General features: G+C 37.4%; 6 protein-coding genes across 12 annotated transcripts in view; 3 read left to right on the top strand and 3 right to left on the bottom strand.

The window, feature by feature from the left end:
* The first annotated feature begins 928 nt into the window (after window positions 1-928).
* LOC111493628 (blue copper protein-like) lies at window positions 929-2,602 on the top strand. The gene is made up of 3 exons (XM_023143397.1): window positions 929-1,155; window positions 1,618-1,986; window positions 2,092-2,602. The coding sequence occupies exons 1-3, from the start codon at window positions 972-974 to the stop codon at window positions 2,583-2,585; spliced, it is 1,047 nt and encodes a 348-aa protein (XP_022999165.1). The 5' UTR covers window positions 929-971; the 3' UTR covers window positions 2,586-2,602.
* A 1,128-nt stretch (window positions 2,603-3,730) lies between these two features.
* On the top strand, window positions 3,731-4,749 carry LOC111493482 (mavicyanin-like). The gene is made up of 2 exons (XM_023143188.1): window positions 3,731-3,911; window positions 4,307-4,749. Exons 1-2 carry the CDS (start codon window positions 3,731-3,733, stop codon window positions 4,714-4,716), a joined length of 591 nt encoding a protein of 196 aa, XP_022998956.1. The 3' UTR covers window positions 4,717-4,749.
* A 1,194-nt stretch (window positions 4,750-5,943) lies between these two features.
* Window positions 5,944-7,847, bottom strand: LOC111493639. The gene is made up of 2 exons (XM_023143410.1): window positions 6,850-7,847; window positions 5,944-6,310 (listed from the first exon to the last, which is right to left on the bottom strand). Exons 1-2 carry the CDS (start codon window positions 7,028-7,030, stop codon window positions 5,976-5,978), a joined length of 516 nt encoding a protein of 171 aa, XP_022999178.1. The 5' UTR covers window positions 7,031-7,847; the 3' UTR covers window positions 5,944-5,975.
* A 1,462-nt stretch (window positions 7,848-9,309) lies between these two features.
* LOC111493626 lies at window positions 9,310-11,427 on the bottom strand. The gene is made up of 4 exons (XM_023143393.1): window positions 11,023-11,427; window positions 10,815-10,929; window positions 10,623-10,737; window positions 9,310-10,478 (listed from the first exon to the last, which is right to left on the bottom strand). The coding sequence occupies exons 1-4, from the start codon at window positions 11,121-11,123 to the stop codon at window positions 9,586-9,588; spliced, it is 1,224 nt and encodes a 407-aa protein (XP_022999161.1). The 5' UTR covers window positions 11,124-11,427; the 3' UTR covers window positions 9,310-9,585.
* A 4,304-nt stretch (window positions 11,428-15,731) lies between these two features.
* On the bottom strand, window positions 15,732-20,102 carry LOC111493625 (actin-related protein 6). 7 transcript variants are annotated; one of them, XR_002720035.1, is made up of 10 exons: window positions 19,279-20,102; window positions 18,547-18,763; window positions 18,408-18,471; window positions 18,016-18,100; window positions 17,873-17,923; window positions 17,720-17,782; window positions 17,481-17,624; window positions 16,549-16,627; window positions 16,430-16,480; window positions 15,732-15,818 (listed from the first exon to the last, which is right to left on the bottom strand). XR_002720035.1 is itself a non-coding variant. In XM_023143390.1 (8 exons), the coding sequence occupies exons 1-7, from the start codon at window positions 20,010-20,012 to the stop codon at window positions 17,495-17,497; spliced, it is 1,344 nt and encodes a 447-aa protein (XP_022999158.1). In that variant the 5' UTR covers window positions 20,013-20,102; the 3' UTR covers window positions 16,141-16,627; window positions 17,481-17,494. The 7 variants fall into 7 exon arrangements, 2 of the variants coding, with proteins under 2 accessions (XP_022999158.1, XP_022999160.1); XR_002720034.1 differs by lacking the exon at window positions 15,732-15,818 and adding an exon at window positions 15,914-16,100 and having other exon boundaries at window positions 16,430-16,627; XR_002720036.1 differs by lacking the exon at window positions 15,732-15,818 and having other exon boundaries at window positions 16,141-16,480.
* Window positions 20,103-20,709: 607 nt separating this feature from the next.
* The window catches only part of LOC111493779 (BRCA1-associated protein), a 5,114-nt gene continuing 3,296 nt past the window's right edge, over window positions 20,710-22,527 (top strand). The window contains exons 1-4 of the mRNA XM_023143628.1: window positions 20,710-21,052; window positions 21,553-21,661; window positions 21,747-21,861; window positions 21,947-22,044. Coding sequence (XP_022999396.1) covers window positions 20,742-21,052; window positions 21,553-21,661; window positions 21,747-21,861; window positions 21,947-22,044 — 633 coding nt within the window. The 5' untranslated portion in view covers window positions 20,710-20,741. The remainder of the gene's footprint in view (window positions 21,053-21,552; window positions 21,662-21,746; window positions 21,862-21,946; window positions 22,045-22,527) is intronic.

The raw sequence follows: 22,527 nt of genomic DNA on the forward strand, positions 1-22,527 counted from the left end.
TTTTTTTTTTTTTTTTTTTTTTTTTTTTTTGAGTTTTCGACTTTAATGACGTAGAATCAAACAACAACATCTTCAAAATACTGTCCATGATTCAAACATTTGACATAAAAAAAATATTATAATCAAAAGTGGTGGATAGGGCACTATTTACCGTCTAAAATGTCAATAGTTCGACACAAACAAAAAAATGATGAATATACAATTAGAGACAAGGTAGAAGCTACTTCTCAACCAACAAGCAATAAAGACAATGGACAAAAGACTGATTCATCACAAAATCATAGAAAATACCAAAATGGTGACCAAAGCAAGGTCCAAAATTCTATTAACTTGTCATTTGAGGCAAAGAAATGGTAAGAGAAAGCATTATTTAATACTCATGTGTAAATTAAGTAATATGCTGTTTTGACTTACAAATGCCACGTGCATTAGAAACAAGTCTTCTTTGTCCAGACTGTAGCTCTTGTTTCCATTATATTTTGACAATTGCACCTTCCCTAGAAAATCCTCTGTTATTTAAGACAATGGAAAATCAAAATCAATACTTTCTGTAATTCTACTGAAATATAAACCATAATGAAATTTAAGCAATTTGATTCAGTTTATGATACTATTACATTGATATTTGAATAACGTTCATAAACCATCAATCACTAAGAATTAGAGCAATGGATCCTTCAACGAAATATGACTATTTACACTTGCAAACGAATCAACATTTGGAAGAAAAGATTTAAAACATAGATAAGTTAGATCATAAGTTGAAACTGGCCAGAAGAGAAAGAGATGGAAATCGAAGTAAGTTACATCGCACCGCACCCAATTAAATAATCATAACAAACAAGCATTGCCCTCCAACTTCTCCAATCCATTTCTATATAAAAGTATCAGTAACGACCAGGCCATTAGCTTTATTCTGATTTGGTAATCTTTCTCCATTTGCTGATAGGAAGAAGTTCTAAAGGACAACAATGGCTAGAGCACTGGTCCTGCTTGTACTAGCCATAGTGGCATCCTGTGCCTTGGCACAGACCAAAACCGCAGAGACCACCCATGTGGTCGGAGACAGCTTGGGCTGGGTGGTTCCCCTTGGAGGCCCCATTGTCTATGCCACTTGGGCTGTCTCCCACACCTTCTTAATTGGTGATATCTTATGTAAGCTCAAACTCTCTTATCAATCTCTTTATGCACTTTGAATCCAATTGTTTGAGATTTTGAATCCATAATAGTTTTCAATGTCAAAAGTTATGGCAGTTCTTGATTTTTAGTATCCAGAACAGTTCAAAGCATTTAAAACCGTCTCAAATGAGATGGATATCAAAGTAGTCATCTCTGATCTTTGTTTCTTATTTGTACTGACAATTGTGGTTGTTTCTGAATCTTTAGCATATTCATAACTGTTCTAAGCAAGCTGGTTTGCATAATCAAAACCATCCAAAAGAAGAAAGCTTGGCTTTGACAATCAAATTAGATCATCTCTGATCTTTGTTTCTTCATATTTGTTTTCACAATCTTATCTTGTTTATCAGATGAATGTTTTATTTATGATTTTCAGCAAAAGTTCAATATTGAAAGATCATAAGACATTCTATAGTGATCTTTGTGCAACATTTTCAGTGTTCAATTTCACAACTGGACAAGAAGATGTAGCTAGAGTGACAAAGGAAGCATTTCTAACCTGCAATACAACCGGTCCAATCAGCCTCAGAGACACTGGTCCAGCCAATTTTACGTTGGATTCACCGGAGGAGTACTATTTCATTGGCACTTTGGACAAGCACTGCATCTTGGGACAGAGATTGGCCATCAATGTCACTGCATATCCCGGCCCGGCTCCTGCCCCAGCTCCGCCTCCAGCTCCAAGAGGGCCGAGGGATTACACCGTCGGCGACAAACTCGGTTGGCTCATCCCTCCCGGGGATCCTCTCGATCTCTACTATGAATCATGGGCTTATAACAAAACTTTCTTTGTTGGTGACACCTTAGGTAAGTGTAGATTTCATTGACACAATTTATCAAACACCTTGTGTGCACTCAGTAAAGAAACCCCCCAAAAACTCGTCAATCATTGAAATTAAATTCATTTTGCAGTTTTCAACTTCTTCAATGGATCCGACGACGTTGCTGTGGTGACAAAACAAGTGTTCGATTCCTGCAACATCACTTCAACTATCGCAGTTTTCAACTCAACTCCGGCGAACATCGCCCTGAATGCCACCGGCGAGAATTACTACACCTCCACCTACGCCAAACACTGCATATTAGGACAAAAATTAGCAATCAACGTAACTGAACACGCCACTTCCGGCTCCGCCCCTTCTCCTTCGTCCACTGCACACCCACCCTCCATTGCGGTCTCTCCTTCTTCCCCGCCCGGCAGAGCTCTGGCTCCTTCTCCGAACACCTCCGCCCCTTCTCCACCGGCTATTGCACATCCACCCTCCATTGCGGTCTCTCCTTCTTCCCCGCCCGGCAGAGCTCTGGCTCCTTCTCCAAACACCTCCGCCGCACCGATAACTGCCGCCGGCCACCCCTATTTTGGTGCTTTCGCGATCTACGTCATGGCCTCGGCAGTCTATTTGTGAGGAAAGCACGATTATATTCAGGGAAAAAAAAAATCTAAATTAATAAAAATAAATTCTGTATTTTGTCTTCTTGAAATTTCAAAAGTTTCAATTATTCTGTTAATTTTTTTTTAATATTTTACGTCTAATAAAATTAAAATTGGAGCATTTTTTAATATTCAAGATTATAAGTTGTGTAATTGAGGGTGTCACATGAATTCGAATGGTTGGAGAAATCTTTTCACAGCTCAGCTCAACTCAACCCAACCCTCTATTTTATGATTGAATTGTCGAGTTATTATTTCTTTTAAATTATTTAAAAAGAATTATATTTATACCCTGTAAATATTACATTAACAACTAAATCTTATAAAATTTAATTATCAAAGATTCAAAAGTCACAACTCTAACATTAATTACAAACGTTAAATATTCTTAATTTTCATAATAAATAAACGTTAAATTGTAACCTTATTTTGAAGTTGGTAGAATTAACTCAAAATCAATTTTGTTAGACACGTATTAAACATGGTTTAATTTTAAAAATTAAATTTATAATTTAATATATGATATTAATTATTTTACAAGTTATTTGTTGTCAAGTGTGTATATGCGATTGCTTTTTCCATAAAATTGGCTCTCAACTAAAATACAATATAAATTAAATAATAAATTTATTGTTTTAAATAATAATAATAATAATTCATAATAATTATGCATGTGACTAGTCAACCATTTCCACCTTGTCCATGCTAAGCCAAAGTTAAAAGTTTGGTCTAACACCATGGAGTCAAACTCACCTTCCTGAGTTGGATAGACCTCATTTAATTGTTCGGGTTAGTTGAATCGGACCTAACTCGGTTTGGATTAAGTTGAATATGTCGAGTAGGTCGAGTTTTTCGGGTCATTAAGTTTTTTGAACACTCCTACAAATGTGTTCAATATAAACCTAGCACGGGAAGCCTAGATTTTTAAGCATCTAAACCCGTGGCAGCTTATCGTCACCGTCCATATCATTCACACGTGTCCTTCATCCAATGGCTTCTTTTACACGAATGTTTGAGATCCTAAACTCTATAAATACCCAAAAAGTCTCTGTTTTTCTCACCAAAACCACAAAAAACTCAAGAGTTTAAAGAAAAAAGGCAATCTGAGAACACAAAATCATGGCCGTAGGATTTAATCGGACGGCGGTTCTCCTCCTCTTCATGGCCGCCGCATCGTGGCAGTGCTCTTCCGCCGCCACTTATACTGTCGGCGACGCATTGGGTTGGACTGTCCCGCCTATTCCTACCGCCTACTCCGGGTGGGCTTCCGATAAAACGTTTGTTGTCGGAGATATTCTTGGTAAGAAAAAAAAAAAACGTTAAATTAATTTATTTTATTAATTACGATTATTATGAAATATACCACATAAAAAATTGTTTTTATATAATAATATTTCTAAAGTCGAGATAATTAATAGAAAAAAAAATCTATTCTTCAATATTGTTGGATGAAATTCATGGTATCAGAATCATGTCCTAAACTGATTCATGTTAATTGAATCTTTAAATGTTGAACAAAGTCGAGGCTCCTCGAAGACATAGTAAAAAATGACTAAGACTCCAAAAGAAAAAAAGTTAAGTCTCGATTAAGAGGAGACGTATTTTGTTCGAGAGGAGGTGTTGGATGAAAGTCTCATATATCATATTATTGTGAAGAGTGTGTTGGACGATCGAAAGCTGATTGATTTTGTGCAGTTTTCAACTTTGTTAACGAACGACATGACGTAACGGAAGTGACAAAAGGTTCTTATAATTCTTGCAATGGTAGCAATCCGATCTCCGTGGAGACCAAGAGTCCAGCAAGGATCACACTCCTTTCTGGCGGTGACCACCATTTCATGTGCTCGTTCCTTAGCCATTGCAACGATGGTCAAAAGTTGTCCATCACCGTCAGAGCAACCTCTTCTTCTGCTCCGTCACCCTCTCCCTCTCTCACCGCCGGCCTCACTACACCTCCGCCCTCAATCGCGACGCCTCCATCTGACAACATCCCTTCAACTCTATCTCCGACTACCGCCCCACCGCCTCCCAGCACCGCTACATCGCTCCGAACCTCCACCTTCTCCGCCTCTATTCTCGCCGTCGTCGTCGCTCTGCTGTATTAGCCGTCGTGGCGTTAATTAATTAATTCGGTTCCGATGTCGTAGCATTTTTTTTATTTTAAGGTTTCTTCGTCTCAATATTTAATTGTAAAAATATAAATTATAAATTTATTAGGATTATTTTCTTAAGAATATAAACTTATTAAGCTTTCTTTTTATTTTATTTTTTATATATATATTTTTTAAAATCTTCATTTAAAAAAAAAAAATTAATGGATGATCTCTATTTAAAAAAAAACATTAAATATTTCATAACAAAAATAAATTAATTTCTAAAAAACTAATTTCATATATTTATATTATATATCGATATATAATATAAATGTGGAGCCGCATGGCCGGGATTGAGGTGGGGTCAAAGATAAGATTGGAAAATTTAATCTCTTTGTCTTTGACCATTTAGCTAATAGAGAAAAATATCTCAGGCTCTCTCTCCCATACCTAGATTAAACAGGAATTCTCTATCCCATCGGGAGAGAGTGCTCGTAGTATATCGAACGTACTAGTTAAATGGACATCCATAGTTGAATGGGGAAGAGACTTTGAAAATCTAAATGCCTCGAGCTTGATATAAAACTAACAGTCACATTGTAGCGATCTCCTCGAATAAGTTATCTTTATCAAAATAATTAAATTTTTTAACCACACAACTATCAATTCGATTATACCCAACTAAACACAGCTTAATTGGTTAAGACATGTACTAACAATAAGTTAGATGCTCGAATAAATATGTGGTTGAATGCCACTGATGTAAATTTCCCATGTAAAATACTAAAATCCAACAAAAAGTAAATAAAGGGAAAAAAAAAAAAAAGCCAAGGCGTGTTGTTTGTGGCCGTGTGTCAGATGTCTCAATCATGCTTGTCCAAAACGCGTCCTCCATGGCCGCATGTTTATTTCAAACCTTTTTTACTTGCTTTCATGTTAGATGGGTCTTTACTGTTCTTGTTGTGTCAATAAGTGTACGATCACCAAAACCATGTCTACATCCTCTAGAACTAAAATGCCCCAAAATGTGCTATGGAGAGATATGACTAATTGTCCATTTTTCCTACCCAGATTATATGCTATTAAAGTTATGGTTGTTGCTTACTTACTTTTAACCTATAATATTGTATTTTTTTTTTTTCAAATTGTATTCAATATAGTTTTTCGTTCACGTTTTCCAAAACATTTCTCTCAAACGTGACCCAAGGCTCAATGTTATATCAAAGCTGTCCACAAAATCTGACTTTCATACGGTTGACTAGTTCATTGGGTTAGAACAAATGTGCCACAATTGTTGTCCTGCTACTACAAAAGTGCGATTGTGACACGATGAGGCTCAAAGTGAGAAAAAGGAAAGGAACGAGCTTGAAAAGAAAATAGGGACAACCTGCGAACACAACACAAGGAGCAAACGGCCAGCACAATGAGCTTGTTTGGTGTGTGATCGCTTTGGTATGTGCCAGCCAGCCTGCAACCATCCATGTAGTTGGAGGCCATGAAGGCTTGAGAATCCTGAAGGATATGTCCTTATACGCCGGGCTGCCTATAAGACCTTCACTGTTGGTGACAAACTTGGTAACAAAGCCTTTAAACCCTCCTCCAATGCCTGTCAGGTTCATAACAAGTGTTAATTTTCAACTCTTAGAAATCAACGAAACAGTTGTACAATCAACAAAACATGTCCAAATCTTGTCGAGATGGCCTTCGAAATCTTGTCTAGAGCTCAAAAACTCGAAGGGGACGACCAGTTCTTGGGTCTAAGAAGCTTGCAAAACTTGAATTTGTATGCATTGTATTGGTTTCATAAGGCACAAAAGGTGAGTTATATGAGTTAGTAAACTTGTAGAGAAGCCAGCAGAATGTCACATTTTAACTGAGATGAAACTAATGGGAACAAACAGTACAGAACTAAAGACGACCTTTTTCAACACCTAATGACCTTTCTCTTGTACAATTTGGCTCAAACTCAACTGGGTTTTGTTTTCACAAAATTACGTTCTGTTCTGTTCTAACTGCATAAATAGTCGAGCCGACACCAGAGCTATATATGTAAATATGGTTTTCTTTTTCTCTTTTGCTTACAGAATTCGAATATATCACGCATAATGTAGCTGAGGTAACAAAGGATAAGTATGAAAACTGTACCAAGGCAGGACCATTTCATGGCACAAGCCATGTCACTCCCCAGTGCTCGTTCAGGGAGAAGTTGAGCGTTAGCGTCGGGTCTAATAGCTTGACAACACCAGCAGCACCGGCACCAAGCTCTGCTCCTGCCTCTCCTGGCAAAAGCTTTGTATGCAGCTATGTTCACCATAGGTAGCAGCATCTTCTTCCTACTACATCAAAGTATTTTATGTGCTGAAACAATGTGTTAAGAAGTGGGATTCCTGGATTTTGTTATTTTCCAGCCTCGCAGAATTCTTATCAGTTTCATTCACAATCATTGGAATAAAAATAATGAACATGTTTGTAAGAAAATTCATGGCAGATTTCATATCAGCAAGTTCCCATACATGACATGTTTCTCTGTTTCAATGACAAATCTAAATGGTACCAAGTGAGTTGGGGGAAGCTAAAAGAGAATATTTAAGGTAACAATCAATCAGTCAGTGGCAGGAAAAACAAATGTGCAGCCACCCATGAGCAAAAAAGTTAAAATCATATATGCTTCCCAGATGAACAAGGGTTGAGTCTTATACACTGAAAGATTCAACGAAATCAGGGATACAGTGATAGAAGATCAATACAAACATAAGATTAAGATATGTTAAGCAAATTCAGATCCATTTCTCATCAGAGGCAATGTATATTTATAAGAAAAATGACATATGGAGCCTTTTGAAGATTATGTAATTTTGTTCAGTTGAATGTGATCCAAAATATGAAAATTTACCTAATTTAAACATACTCTGATCACATTCTTTTATAATAGGGGAAAATGTAACATCTACCAAAGCTTTGAACGCTTAAGATATTTTGGAGATACCCTTCAAAGCCTTGGATTTAAACCCTTCGACATAAAACCCTGTCTCCCACCGCTGGCTTTAGGGTGAGTGAAACTTCCTCAAAACTAGTGAGGTATGTTGTAATAGCCCAAGTCTACCGCTAGCAGATATTATACTCTTTGGGCTTTCCCTTTCAGGCTTCCCCTCAAGGTCTTTTAAAACGCGTCTACTAGAGAGAGGTTTCCACACCTTTATAAAGAATGTGTCGTTCTCCTCCCCAACTGAAAGAGGTGGACACGAGGCAATGAGCCAACAAGGACGCTGGGCCCCAAAGGTGGTGGATTGGGCGGTCTCACATTGGTTGGAGAAGGGAATGAGTGTCAGCGAGGACGCTGGGTCCTGAAAGGGTTGGATTGTGAGATCTCACATCGGTTGGGGAGGGGAACGAATCATTCTTTATAAGGGTGTGGAAACATCTTCCTAGTTGACGAATTTTAAAAACCTTGAGGGAAAGCCCGAAAAGAAAAGCCTAAAGAGGACAATATCTATTAGCAGTGAGCTTTGACTGTTACATATGTCAGGAGCATAATACTAGTGTGGGCCCTTGACACCCCATTATATACCTAGATACATACATACAAACATATGTATGTATATACACCCCATATCTATGTAAGTAATGTATGTATGTACATATTTCTCGTCGAGACAATACAATTTCACTTATTCACTTATTGATGCACATCATATAATAACTTGGAGGAAAAGTACCAGGAGAATCTCACCCCACAAAAGATGCAACTTCAACTCCAGAATAAGGAGAAATCAATAACAGTCAGCAGCTCAGAGTGAGATACAAGACATCCTCAATGAAAGAAAGCAATTATTTTAATATTCTCTTGATAAGAACAATCCTAATCCTATGCAAAAAATAGTTAATCAAAGTATTTGAACCACACGACGCAAGCAAATTTAAGTACATGAATCAACAAAATATCGAAAACGCATCCCAGTTTGGAAGTTGTGATATTGGCTCTCAATATACATTACAACAAGTTAATCCATGTAACTGGGAAAAGAATAAATATAGATTCAAGCAAGGTGGCCCTAAGCTCTCGTTTCACAAATATACACATACGTGTACGTATATCAGTGTGTGCCCTATCGTGTGATGTATTGAAATGAGTATGTATTAGGATAAAGGAACCTGCAAAAAACAATGGGAAAAATAGTCTAATTTATAAGATATTTCATATCTTAGATAAATGGTACTAAAGTTCGAACTCGTAACCACACGAATATTCAAATTTATTCATATAATGTAGGCATTTTACCAGATTGATGAACGAACAGCTGTAGAAATTCCTAGTATTCCTAGTATTCTTAGCATATGAGTAAACAGAAAAGGCATTGAAGCGATAACTTCCCTACCCTGCTTCCCGAGTTGCAATGCTGGAAATGTCCGGTTTATGTTTGTAAGTAATGGAAGCATGTCACAAAATACCAAAAAAGATGAACACCAAAGAATTCAATACATTGGGTCTCAGAGAAGGCAGAGAAATGATCTTATTCTCAACGAGCATAAACAGCACGGTACCACAGTTCATGGAAAGTAATTCTCATGTAGCACAAAAGAACTTGTAACTCAAGATTGAATTCATTTCTATCGTTGTATTAGTTATGTGCCTAACCGTTCGTACTTATACTATTCGGATTTCCATTCTAACCATGTTGGTTAATGATTCACTCAGCTCAATGTCACACCTCACATGTTTGGAGGGCCTGAACTCTAAATATACAGTTGGTTAGTTGAGACTCAAATATTATAAAATTTCAACTAAAGCTACAAAAGGAATAGTTCTCATTGGTGACAATACGACATCATGGGAAACGTTAACATTTCCGATCTTATATGCCACGACATGGAAAAAACTGTCTACAAACCTGACCCTTTAGTTTGACTGTTAAACCAGTAAGATGGAACCTCAGGTGGCAAACAAAATGGTTCGTCCTCCTCATTGCTACTAAAGGGATCTTTGCGTTTTTTGGTGGAAGATTCTGAATTCCAACCCCCGCCATCTGAACTCCACATATTTGAACAGGAACCCAAGGAGTCAAATGCAGTTCTGCTTGGGAAAAAAGTGAACTCTTTATTCCCGTAAATGGTTTGATCGTGAAATTTGTGCCTCTCGTGGGAACTGCTTGGAGCAATGTCCCCAGTTTCAAGAGCCCAAGCTTTCCCAGTGCTCACACATGGCTGGGAAGGTAAACCCAACCTCAAAGATAAATCACATTCTGTGTCTGGTAGCTTTTCTTCTCTGGCTGTGATAACTTCTGGTGGAAATCTGCTCATAGCATTGCCCGTTTTGCACGAACGAAGGCAGTGCTCAGCAGGCGGCTCGGTACTTGATACAATCGGTCTACCCAAAAATATAGTCTGTTGGTTGGCATCTGCAGAAATCTGGGAGCCTAAGTTGGGCTCTTCAGTTGGACAACGAAATCCATAATACAATGGATAAACAGATCCCAAGTTAAGTGGGGTATTGGTCTCAGTCATTGAATAACTGTTATGAACAACTGGGACATTCTCAAGCAAGAAGGCAGGGTTACTTGGAATGGTGGGGTTGTTATGTTGTTTGGGGTTCATAGTCTTGGCTCTTGCAAAGTTCAACTGGTTGGCAGGGTGTAACGACGATGTCGGTAGGCGTCTTTCGTCGGTAGCTTTATCCAATGTGGGTTCTTGTCCCCTTGGAGTAAGATAAGTCCTTGGGTTACTATGCCGTTGGCTTCTAGATGCTCGTACCGGGACGCAACCGAGGTTAAGTGCAGCTGAATTCCACAGAGAAGCAGCAAAGAAAGACAAAACAGGTATGACTAATGGCTTGTGTTCATACAAACAGATGACAAAGAACAAACTAAACCTAATACATTTCCAATAAGAATCAAGAACTTAAAATGCAAGAATGTTTTTACCTTCAACACATGGAGGCAAACGGTCACCACTTTCAGTGGTTTCATCTCTACGAATTATGGTGTTAACAGCATCATTTAAACGATCCCAAAGCGTTTCAAGATTCATGTACTCAGCCTAAGCAAATCACGGGGATGAAACATGACAAGATCCGAATTATGAACAAGACGCAAGGGTTAAGGGGAAAAAAATACCTCGGAATTAGCTTTAGAATACATGATTTCTTCAGCTTTCAAAACAACAATCGGCAATTTCTCCTGCCATTCCTTGTTCTTCTTAGTAGCAGGGGTATGATTCTCATTGACAACCCTGATCAAACACATGGTGTGCAAATTCATCAAAATGTGAAAAATACAGAATCAAAGTCGAAGAGAATCAGCAAAATTAAACAAGACCCAGAACCTGAAAATTTGCTGAATAATGGAACCTCTCATGGGTTGGTGCCTATCGCTGTGCCAAGCTCTCCGCACGCACTCGTACGGTCTCGGGCCTGGCCGCGGCATCTTCGTTCCCCCGTGGCTACACAAAATCTTTGACGAAGAGAAAAAGAAATGAACAAAAGATTCGAAACGCTCAGCTCCCAAAAATCAGTGACGGGAGATGGGTTTGGATGATTTGCATTGGCTCGCTGCGTTTTAATCCTCCGTCTTGGTTCCCCAATTAGCAATGGGACAGTTTATGCTGGGTTTGGAGAGAGAGGGGGGGTTGGGGGGAGAGAAAAAGGGCAGGTTTCTCATTCCTTGTCTTCTTCAATAATTTAAGATAGTTTACCCCCAAAGTTTGATGTTCAATCTAGTTGTTTTTGTGTATAAGGAGTCTCACCTATTGGGGAAAATAGAGTGGAGGGGGTGGAGGGGTGGGCTTCAAAAAGTGCCCTGTAAAATCTCCCTGCCACAACATTCAGCAATTGGCACATCAATTACCTCCAGCATGGGCCACTACTACCCATCATCTCATCAACACTTTGAATCTATCTTCAAAATGAGCAAACCAACTTTCAAATCCAATCCATTTCTACCTTCAAAATATTACCTTTTTTTCACCTGGGTCTCTCCATTTTCACCCAATTCATACCCTTTACTTCGAAAATAAGTAGTGGGTTATGTTGGAAGAGGTTCACCCTCCTCCGAGGTGAAACCTCTCAATCCATGACACTCGTTCCCATCTCCCGTCGATGTGGGACCTCCTAATCCACTCCCCTCCCTCCCCTTTGAAGTCTAGCGTCCTTGCTAGCACACCACCTCGTGTCTCTCCCTTTCGTGGCTCAATCTCTTCGTTGACACATCGTTTGGTGTCTAGCTCTGATACCATTTGTTAAAGTCCAAGCTCATCACTAGTAGATCCTGTCCTTTTTTAGCTTTCTTTTCAAGTTTGTTCTCAAAGTTTTTAAAACATGTCTACTAGAAAGAAGTTTTCACACCCTTATAAATAATGTTTGGTTCTTCTCCCCAACCGATGTGGGATCTCACAATCCATCCCCTTCGAGATCCAGCGTCCTCGCTAACACTAGTTCTCTTCTCTAACCGATGTGGGACCCGTAATCCACCTCCTTTTGAAGGCTAGCGTCCTTGCTAGCACACCGCCTCGTGTTCACCCTAGCCTTTTCATTGGCACATCATCCAGTATTTGGTTCCAATTCACTCCCTTTCACTTCAACCATTTCGTTAAACCCAGTGTCTTGCTCTAATACCATTTGTAACGGCTTAAACCCCTGCTAGATATTGTAATCTTTGGACTTTCCCTTTTATCTTCTACTCAACATTTCTATTAGGTAGAGATTTTCACACCCTTATAAATAATGAGGCTTCGTTTTACTATACACCGAAGGGGGATCTCATATCTGTTTTTGAAGAAGAGAGCATTGTAATGGTTGTGAGTGGTGGTGGCAGTGGTGAATGACACAGCCCCTGACATTGCATGCCATACCCACTCTCTCATGTCTCATTTGATGTCCCCACTCTGAAAAAGGCATCACAATGGGCGACCTCCAAAGCCCTCTTCTTTCCCCCCCTTCCTTTTTCTCTGCGCTTTGGGCATTCATCTTTTCCCCCTATTTTCATGACAAGTCCATATCTACAGGGAGCTCAAACTGCCCAAGTGCCAAACTCATCCTCTTTCTCTCTTCATTGTCTGTCCCCTTTCCCCTTTTCAACTTGGGGAGCCTTCCTTCCAACTACCCATCTTTGCTTTTTGCTTTTTGCTTTTGGATGATCTAGCATGAGAGGTTTGTGTTTAATTATAACTTCTCCATCCAAATAATTAAAACTAGAGATGTTTATTTAGTCCACAAGGTCGGGGTCTCATGAGAACTCGTCTCGAATGGAGTAGAAAATTACTATTTAAATGAGGAGTAAAGATGGAGTGGGGAGAGATTTCTCCTGTTAGCTAAACGAGAACTGGGACGGGTATTTTATTTCGTGTCTCTATCACTGCACATAAGGAGGTAGAGATAGGAACAGAAAAGACTTCCTCATCTCGTCCCATAACACGTCAAAACTTGGAGCTACAAAAAAACTTTCAAAATTTAAAGAAAAACACATTAAATATGTGAGAATGAAAGAGTTCGAAGAACATTATGGTTCGTATTAAGAAAACGAAACTTTTTTTAAAAAATATATATAATAATTTATTAAAATATTGGAATGAAATCAAATTGGTGGGACTCGCCAATTTGGTGATCTCTAATCCATAAAGAAATACTCTTCTCATATTCTTTATTCTAAGGTCCCACCGTTTTTCATCTATAAATTAGATTCTCGACTTTTTTATTAATTATTTTATAATTTATTCTCGAGTATTTTAAGTATTAATAATTTTTCTTTATAATCATGTTATTATATGAGTTAACTCTGATAGACGAATAGACTCTCGACAATGGTATGATATTGTTCATTTTGAGCCAAAGCTGTAGTTGCTTTGTTTTGCCTTCACAAAAGGTCTCAAACCTCACTGGACAAAGAACGAGTCAATTACTGTTGAGCTATATTAACTTTGATGTCTCATTTGTCCCCAAAAATAATTCATTAAGAATCATCTCTCCCCTCTACCTATCATTCAAAAAAAACTATTACACTTCAAAAGAAAAGAAAAAAAAGAATATGACACTTTTGAGAAGTTTATATGGAAATAATATTTTTTTCGCTCGGGTGCTAGTTTTCTTTTTCAGCACGATAATTGTGGGGGCAAAGAAATCGGAATTTTTGACCTCGAGAGAATTTTCAAAGGTATGCTCGTGTTCATAGTTGTACAATTTTCAAAGGTTCGTTGGGTTAATTTTTTTTTATTTTTTTGAGTTCGGGTTGAGTTAAATTTTTGGAAAACAAAAAATTCCGATTTAGCTTGTGGGTTGACTTTTTTCCTGGTTGGATCAGTCGATCCTTGACAATAGGGTTACAATCCAACCCTATCTTACATTTAAAATTATTATGAAAATTAAAAACATTTAACATTTCTAATCGATATCAGTGATGTATTGTGACATGCGAATATTTAATATTTGAGTTTTATAAAATTTTAATTATATATTATGTATAAATATGATTTTTTAAATAATTAAAAAAAGACAACCCGACAATCTAAGACCAAACTCACAATAAAAATATTTAAAAATTTAAAGATGAAATTATTTATTTATTTATTTATTTTCTTTTGATTATTTGGGAAAGATATGGTTGAATAAACATTATCTTAAAAATATGTGACAATGAAATAATTACACATATGAGGTTGGGATGTTTTAAAAAAAATTACCATATGATAAAAGATTTCCTCTATATAATATAATATATATTTATTTATATTATATGGCAAAGGAAAAAAAAACATTTAATTGAAAGACAAATAATGTACAAAGTACTATCAACATCAATTATATTCATTACAAAGAACAGAAGATTCTAATACCAAACTTTTGACCATTATTGTCACAAAACCAAGCTCTCTTTTTATCCACTCGAACGTTATGCTTTTCGAGCCTCGTTACTTTACCTTCTTTGTTATCTTATATCAATAAATTATTTATTTTTTCAGATTTTTAACGTTCGTACTCAGTTCTTTTCTTTTAGTTTATCAGATATGAAAAAGCAGAGATTTGAATATGTGATTTCGAACACAGTAGTTGGTGTTTTAATTAAGTATCCCACTGTGCTCATGTTGACCTTTAACTGTATCTACAATGACATGATATTGTCTGTTTTAGACCTAAGCGGTATATATTTACTTTTGGGATTCTATCGAGAAAATCTAGTACCAATATAATATTGTCATTAAATTTTTTTTTTACTGATATAATCAATCGATAACGTTGAAAAGTGAATATACTTCGACCGGTTAAAAAATACGTTTTAGTTATTTTATTTATTTTTTACTTTTTTGCATTCACAATAAAATAATAAAGACAAATTTAAAGTCAACTCTTGTTTGATCAATTATTGCACTATGCTCAATGAAATTAGGAAGAGAAGATTTTTCTTTTTCTTTTTAAAAAGAGAGAGGAGTGAATAGTCCTAATATTTGGATAAGGGAAGGATAAGTGACGGGACCCAAACATCGAGATCTCTTAATCGATGTGTTCAAACAATTCCCAAAGCTTCCATGTGACATAGATGACAGTGACAAAGACGGGATAGTAGACGATAACAACGACGAAATCATAAACGAGGAAGAGGTTGCAACATCATGTTTTGGTTCCATCCACAATTATCATCATCTTTCGTGGATATCGCGATTTTTAAATTTGGTTTTCATCTTTGAGTGGGAGTTCGTCTTTAGGACAGAAACATCTATGGTAAACAATTTATTAAGCATAATTAAAAAAAATTAAAAAAAAACAAAACTTCAAATTATATATATACAGACACACACATATATATATATATATATAGTGACACAGCATTTTGTTTCTTTCTAATAGGTTTGATGTACTAAAAAAACATTATTTTAGGGCAAACGGCCAAAGAACATGTTTATGAACATTGGTCCTCTCTGCTCTTGCCTCTCTGTAAAGTTTACTTTTGTCTTTGATAGCCCAAATTGATTTCTAATAAATTACGAGAGAACTTAGCCATAAGAAACCAAAGTTGAAAGTTCGATTTTTCACCTTTGTACTTGATGAACTTGAAAGACTCGTTCTTCTCATTTCTTCCATTTCTTCCATCGTCACATGTGAAAGACTCGTTCTTCCTCGAACGAAACATGATCCATAAATTTCAAACAACAAAAGCGAAAATACAAACTAATAAGTGATTACAAGAAAATGTTTACTTTTGCAAGAATTATCTCCCAACAAATATGATTTTGGGTACAAATGGCAATAAGAATAACTTTAAGAAGAACCAGAAACTGGATTTACAAAACAAAAACAAAAAATGTTCCCTGATTACAGGCACAATAAAATGTCAAGATCAACCAAGCATTAATGTGACAGACAGCATCATTCAGAGATTGAATGCCAAATGGTACACCAGCAAAGCAATTATACCCTACAAGTGTCCAAGCGAAACAGATTCAGTAGACAACAGAAACAGAGTAAATAACTTTTTGACTGACAACTTTTTCTATGAGAGGCTATCAGACCATATTCAAATGTTGGAATACAATACCAAAGCCAAAGCCCAAGCAAGAATCAAGCACACATGTTAAAAGCAAGCTTAGCTTGGCTCTAATCAGTCGAGAATCAAATTTAGAAGCTAACGTGAGTATAACTCAACCGTAGTTGACATTGACATCGATGTTTATTTCGTCTCTTAAGATCAAAAGTTCAGGTGAATAATACTAAAAAGTAATACGAATCCAATGCAGAAATCCTTACTGTATTCCTGTAAATCCTCTGCAGGCATTCCAATGAAGATTTTTCATCAACCTCCTCTTACACAAACTTAATTTTCATCAGAACGTTGGTCCCTGCTATGGCCTAGAATTGACAAAAACCTCCTCTTACACAAACTTAATTTTCATCAGAACGTTGGTCCCTGCTATGGCCTAGAATTGACCCACAAACGCCTGCTCACTGACATATAAGAATAGAATATATCATTGATGAATGGATGTTAACACGAGCCGAGAGATTCGGCTTTAATCAATATGAGCGATGAATCAATATTTTTAATATGCTACAGAGATATCAACATCAATATCAATAAAATATCAACGACATCTTCATAAAATTGAGATCACAATATTTACATCAACATCAATATTTAAATCAGGCTGAAATATTAGGGGCTTTCAAACTATGTCTTTTTTTAGAATAATTCTTAAAGAGGGGGTTGGTTTTCAAATAATTCTAATTATATGATATATTGTCTTCTGGAAGATGCATTTGGGTAAAACATTTATTCAAAAGATAAAATTTTGGACATAGTCATCTTAATTCTTTCTGGCAGTGAATAAAGTAGCCTACTCTTGCAAGTACTTTTGAAACAATTTTTTTTTACATTATTTTCAAAAACTACATTAAAAAATCACTAGAAGTCCACATTTGGCTATATCCATCCTCTGAGCTGAATCCTCAAGCTGAAAGATCCTCAGGGTTGCCAATAGATTAAGAAATTAACAGTTACTTCCCTAAAGAAGAAGATAACTTCGTTTTACTTCTCATCTGCCTGAATGAGCCGCCACTGAAGCTTGCTGGAACCTTGATGAAGCTCTATAAGGGAGTGATCAATTAGTTCGCCTTCCCTCGTGCACGATCGTGTTTTTGCACAGAAACTTAGATAAAATCTACACAACTTAATTCTCTAGAATCATTTGAGATACAAATGATTTTATGGTTTAAAACTAGAAACATTCAGCACCCATTCAGACAGTAGTATAATTGATTCATGAATAATTGATCTAGTCCGGTCAGAGTTAGTACTGACCTTCATGCTTGCACTCAATGTAAAAATCTCTTCCGACACCGAGCAGATCCGAGTTCCTCGTATTCGGCCTTGGTAACACACATTGCTTCAAAACTAGGACTTGATGCCAGTAGTGATCCCCCTCTCCACACCCCTAAAATGGGACTGCAACAAAGCACGAATATTTACAATAAGTGTCAAGCCTCTACTTCGAATGGATAAAAACTAAAAAGAAGTATGTTTTGGGGCATATAATTTACTCTTCTTGGATTGTTATCTTCACTTTACATTCATCTGGGACAATAGGCCGGAGCTCCTTCTCTCTAAGACGAAAAATTGTCATGGAATGTTAATTATTGATTTATTTGAATGAAGAACTTATAAACTGTTAGATCAAGGGAATGAGGACTCACAATCTCTCAGCAAAATTGTGAAATAAAGTGCTTCCACCAGTCAAAACAATACTGCTTGAAAGTACAATGGTTAGTATCAGGTTAAAGGGAGTGAAAATCAATGCCTGTTTATAAAGCTATCAACACATAGCAAACAAAAATACCTCTCGTAGAGCACGGGGTGCAGATGAGGATGGCAAGAACTAACAGCTCTAACAATGCACTCCGCTAGGCCAGCCTGGTTCATTCCTGTTCAACTGATTGAGTAAGTCCAAATGGGATGGATAGTAAGGTATCCCTTTTCAAGTCTTTGATCAAAGATAATCGAGAATTCAAAAGCCTCTACATAGAACTTTGAGAACCCCTGCCCCTTCCAAATTTTGATGGTAATTTTATTTGAAAAATAAGAATGTTCTTCAGCAGATAAAGGTAACAAGACAGAAAAATAGATTAATCGAGATTAGAGTCCACTAAAGAGAGGGGTTTCTCATCCAAAGCCATTAAAATTCATGGTCGTTCATATTTTAAACCAAGAATATAAGAATATTGTACGAACCCAAATCTGAAGGATGAAATATCATTTCTGGAACAAGGAAGCGTTCGTTCGTCAAATCAAATTCCTGCAAAAACCATGAAGATCGAATTTAACAAACAAGGAAAGTTTGATATAGATTCACACAAGAGTAAGAATTTACATTTTTTGTTAGATCAATTTTCTTCCTGTTTTCAGTCTTTTCTGAGACATCTAGCTCAATCACATCATTCTTGACTCCAAGTGATGGAGATGAGGCTTCATCAGTCAAGGAGAGGTACCTCTTAGCTTCATCTGGATTTTTAACAAAACCCCTTGTATACGAAATCCCATCAGGGAGCACATATGTGCATCGGAAGAGATTATCCTTTCCTGGTTTCCTATTTCAAAAATTCATAACAGAATATAGCTCTTGCTCAAGATTGATGCATAAACAATGCCTCAAGTACTCAAACAGCTCAACTACTAAAATACTGAAGGAAAAAAAAAAAAAAACATTCAATGTAGTAAAGTTAGAAGCTAAAAGGCCTTATGATCTGAAGAACTTCACTATCCTTTGCTCATATTTACCAGGAAATCCACCATTCTAAGATTGAAGAACAGACAAACAATCTAAAACAATCTCATAAGAAATCTTCCACAAAAGATGCAAGCACACAGAAAAGAAAATCTGCAGATACTTCAATGGGATAACCAAAATTCAGAAGCCAGATAACTAGCCTCATAACCTGGAAAAAAAATGGTGTTCTAGCATCTCTTCACCAAAATTTTCCCAAGAAACAAACAGTCTGAAAATAACAAAAGAATGAGGAATTTCAAACAATCCCAGCAAAATTCATCTGGGAAATCATTAGAAAACTCCAAACCCCTGCCCTGGAAGAAAATAGGTGCAAACCTCGCTATCTGGAGGTCGCGGGGGACGTTAAGGGAGACAAAGCACAGCTTTTCTTTGACGTCGTCTATGATAAAGGTTTCATCCATAACATTCAAAGCGCGATATGAAACCAACTCCTTCAAATAGTTCGTCAATGCCTTCCCTCCCAGGTCGATGCGTTTAACAGCGTAGTTCAAAGTGAAGTTCTGGAACACTGGAGCCGCATGAGTGAAAGAAAACCCACAGTCAACAACAAGGCTACACTGTGCCCTAGATAGGAGGCTCGTCGGGCGGCGGCTGGCCTCATAGAAGTGAACTAAAGAAGGAGAATCTGAAACATAAAGAGAAGCAAAATTGAAATCCTCGAAAATGAGCTCGTCGGTGGCGCGTTGAATGGAAGGGAGAGTGAAGAGAGGTTCCGTCAAGAGGAGGGAGGAATTGGAGGGACTAACGTGAAGAAGAGAGGTGAAGAGGTGAGACCAAATGTCACGCTGCAGGTCGGGGTTTATGAGATAACCTCGGTCTATGGGGCGGCGGACGGAGGCCGATGTGAGGTCGAGATCGGAGGAGGCTTCAGCGGCGGCGGTGGCGGTGGCGGTGGTGGTGGAAATGGAGATTGGAGAAGGGTGGAGCCATTTCTTGGCGGAGAGAGGACGGTAGAGGCAGTTAGGAATTATGACGGAGGGATCGAGGTCGCCGCCGAAGCCGGCTTTTATGAGACCGCCGCCGTTGTCCAAGACGACGACGTTTGACATGAGAACGCAGTTTGAGCTTTTTCCGAGGATCGAGAGTTCGAGCAGGGAGCTCTATCTAGCTCCACTCCAGTCCATTATTGATGGTGATGACGTGGCTTATAAATTTTCCCATTAACTCTCAAATTTAAATAAACAATTTTTCTAATAAATAGATACCTCTAGCTAGCTTCGATTTGACTCGTCATGTGTTCCGGATAATCTCACAGTTTTAAAAGGTGTATGCTAGGAAGAGGTTTCTACACCCTCATATGAAATGCTATGTTTCTCTCTCCAATTGACATGAGATATTACAATCCACCCTTTGGGTGCCAACGTCTTCACTAGCAAAGTCCGGTGTCTAGTTTTGATATCATTTGTAGTAGTCCAAGCCCACCACTAGCATATATTGTTTGCTTTGGATCATTATATATCATCATCAACCTCATAGTTTTACAATGCGTCTGCTAGGGAGGGGTTTTCACGCCCTTATATGGAATGTTTCGTTCCCCCTCAAACCGATATGGAATTTGTAGACTAGATTGGTTGAATTATCGAGTCATATAAACAATTCCGGTTAATAACCGAAATTTGTAGACTGTTTTTTTTTTCTCAAAAAAAAAAAATATATATTAATAATAAATAATAATAATGACAGATTGAAGGCTAAACACGTAATTTAAGTATCAGGGAATGTTTATAAATTAACTCCGGCCACCGTGTGTTGTAAATTCTAGAACCAATTTCCCCGCCATGTTTTTCCTGCAAGTTCATTCAGTGGACACCGACCAACCTCTTACCGTCGGAATTTCGCCGGAGCAATCTTCAACCACCAGCACCGTTTCTCAACGAAACAGTACAGCTTCTTACGTCCATACGAAATTCAGCGAACGAAGGGGCATCATCCATTTATTCCGTAGCATTTCGCACTCGTCGCTCCCGAACCCTAGCTCTCAATCCACGATTCTCTTTGTTGTTGCTGTTCCGAACTATCTATCATACGATGATTTCATTAACTTTTGTGGTTCTCGCATTAACCATGTCTCCGAGCTTCTCTTCATCAGGTAACCCTTGATATTGCTTGTGTTTTCATTCTTTTTTTTTCTTTCTTTCTTTTCTTTTGGTGGCCGATGAATTGAATTCTACTGATTGACAACAACATCGAGCTGAGCGTTCTTGATTTACTTGATATTGTGATGCAAACGTGTTTCGATTCTGGAGAAGGTTTTATTATGTTGAAATATGAATAGCGTGTCTGATTAAGGCATAATGAGCCTCAAGACCTTTTATTTTCAAAGATTCTTTCCTTGAGTTCTTCTTTTGTCAATCACGAAGAGCAATTGAGTTGTTGATTGTGAGTTTATGATGGCTATTAGGTTGGAAATTTCTTATTCTTTTATGCATTGGATGGAACTGTAACTACGTTAAAGGCGATCATTGAAATGATGCCATTGTCTGAATTTAGTCTGCATATGGTAGAAGGGTGCTTGGTGGCAGTTTGATAAACTTTTCTTGTCTTTCACATGCTGCGCTCTCGATTGATGTCGTCTGATGGAACTTTTAGGAACGATGGTATGGAAGAACGATACAGTGTTTTGATTAAGCTTGGAAACCAAATGGATGCCGATGGGTTTTTTGGCAGTTTGAATGGCAAGAAGTTTTCTCCCTCCGAGGTACGAGAACTGCAACTTCAGTCGTTTATTTGATTTAATGGGAACATGATCATATAATATTGCCACATATATTATTCATTTTTAGGCTGAGGTATGTCATATTCTGTTTCTGATGTCTGTCGAGTACACAGAATCAGCAGAGGTAGCTGGGTCGCCTCCTGACGGATGTACTGAATTGCCTACTTGTCCCGTTTGCCTGGGTGAGTCGAGTGTTTCTGTTTCTGATTTATTTTTCTTGAGTTCTGATAGGCTAATTCTTCTTACTAATCTACATTTGAATGTTAGAGAGATTTGATCCTGATACTAGTGGAATAATTCACACACTATGTGACCATTCATTTCACTGCCCCTGCATTTCAAAATGGACTTCTTTATCTTGCCAGGTGATTATATACTCTGTTTTCCTCTATTATCTGTTTGTACTAGTATATCTACATTTTCACCCTCACTTGACCAAGAGCCTTGATATTTGAGCCTTGTTTTTCTCATTCCATGTTTTAAATAACTGCATAAATTCGTAAAGAACTTTTTTCTTTTTGCATTGGGGCCTGTTTGTATTTATCCGCTAGTTCTTATTCTTTGGATTTGAGCTCAATTAAGTATCACCTCATTGCTTGGGCTGTTTTCTTATATGCACTTTTATATTCTTTCTTCCCCTTTTTTTTAAATGAAAGCATTTTTTTCTCGATAAAAAAAAAATGAAAAAGTCCTGCAAAACCTCAAAAATACTAGTGATGCAGGAGCCTTTGTGTTTGTAATGAACTTCTCATGATATGACATATAACAACAGCTATATCTTACTGTATCTGATTCTTTCCTTTTTTTTTTTTTTTTTTTGGCCAATTAATAATGTGAAATGCAAAAAA

Source organism: Cucurbita maxima, unplaced genomic scaffold (assembly GCF_002738345.1).
Source record: "Cucurbita maxima cultivar Rimu unplaced genomic scaffold, Cmax_1.0 Cma_Scf00019, whole genome shotgun sequence".
NCBI lineage: Eukaryota > Viridiplantae > Streptophyta > Magnoliopsida > Cucurbitales > Cucurbitaceae > Cucurbita > Cucurbita maxima.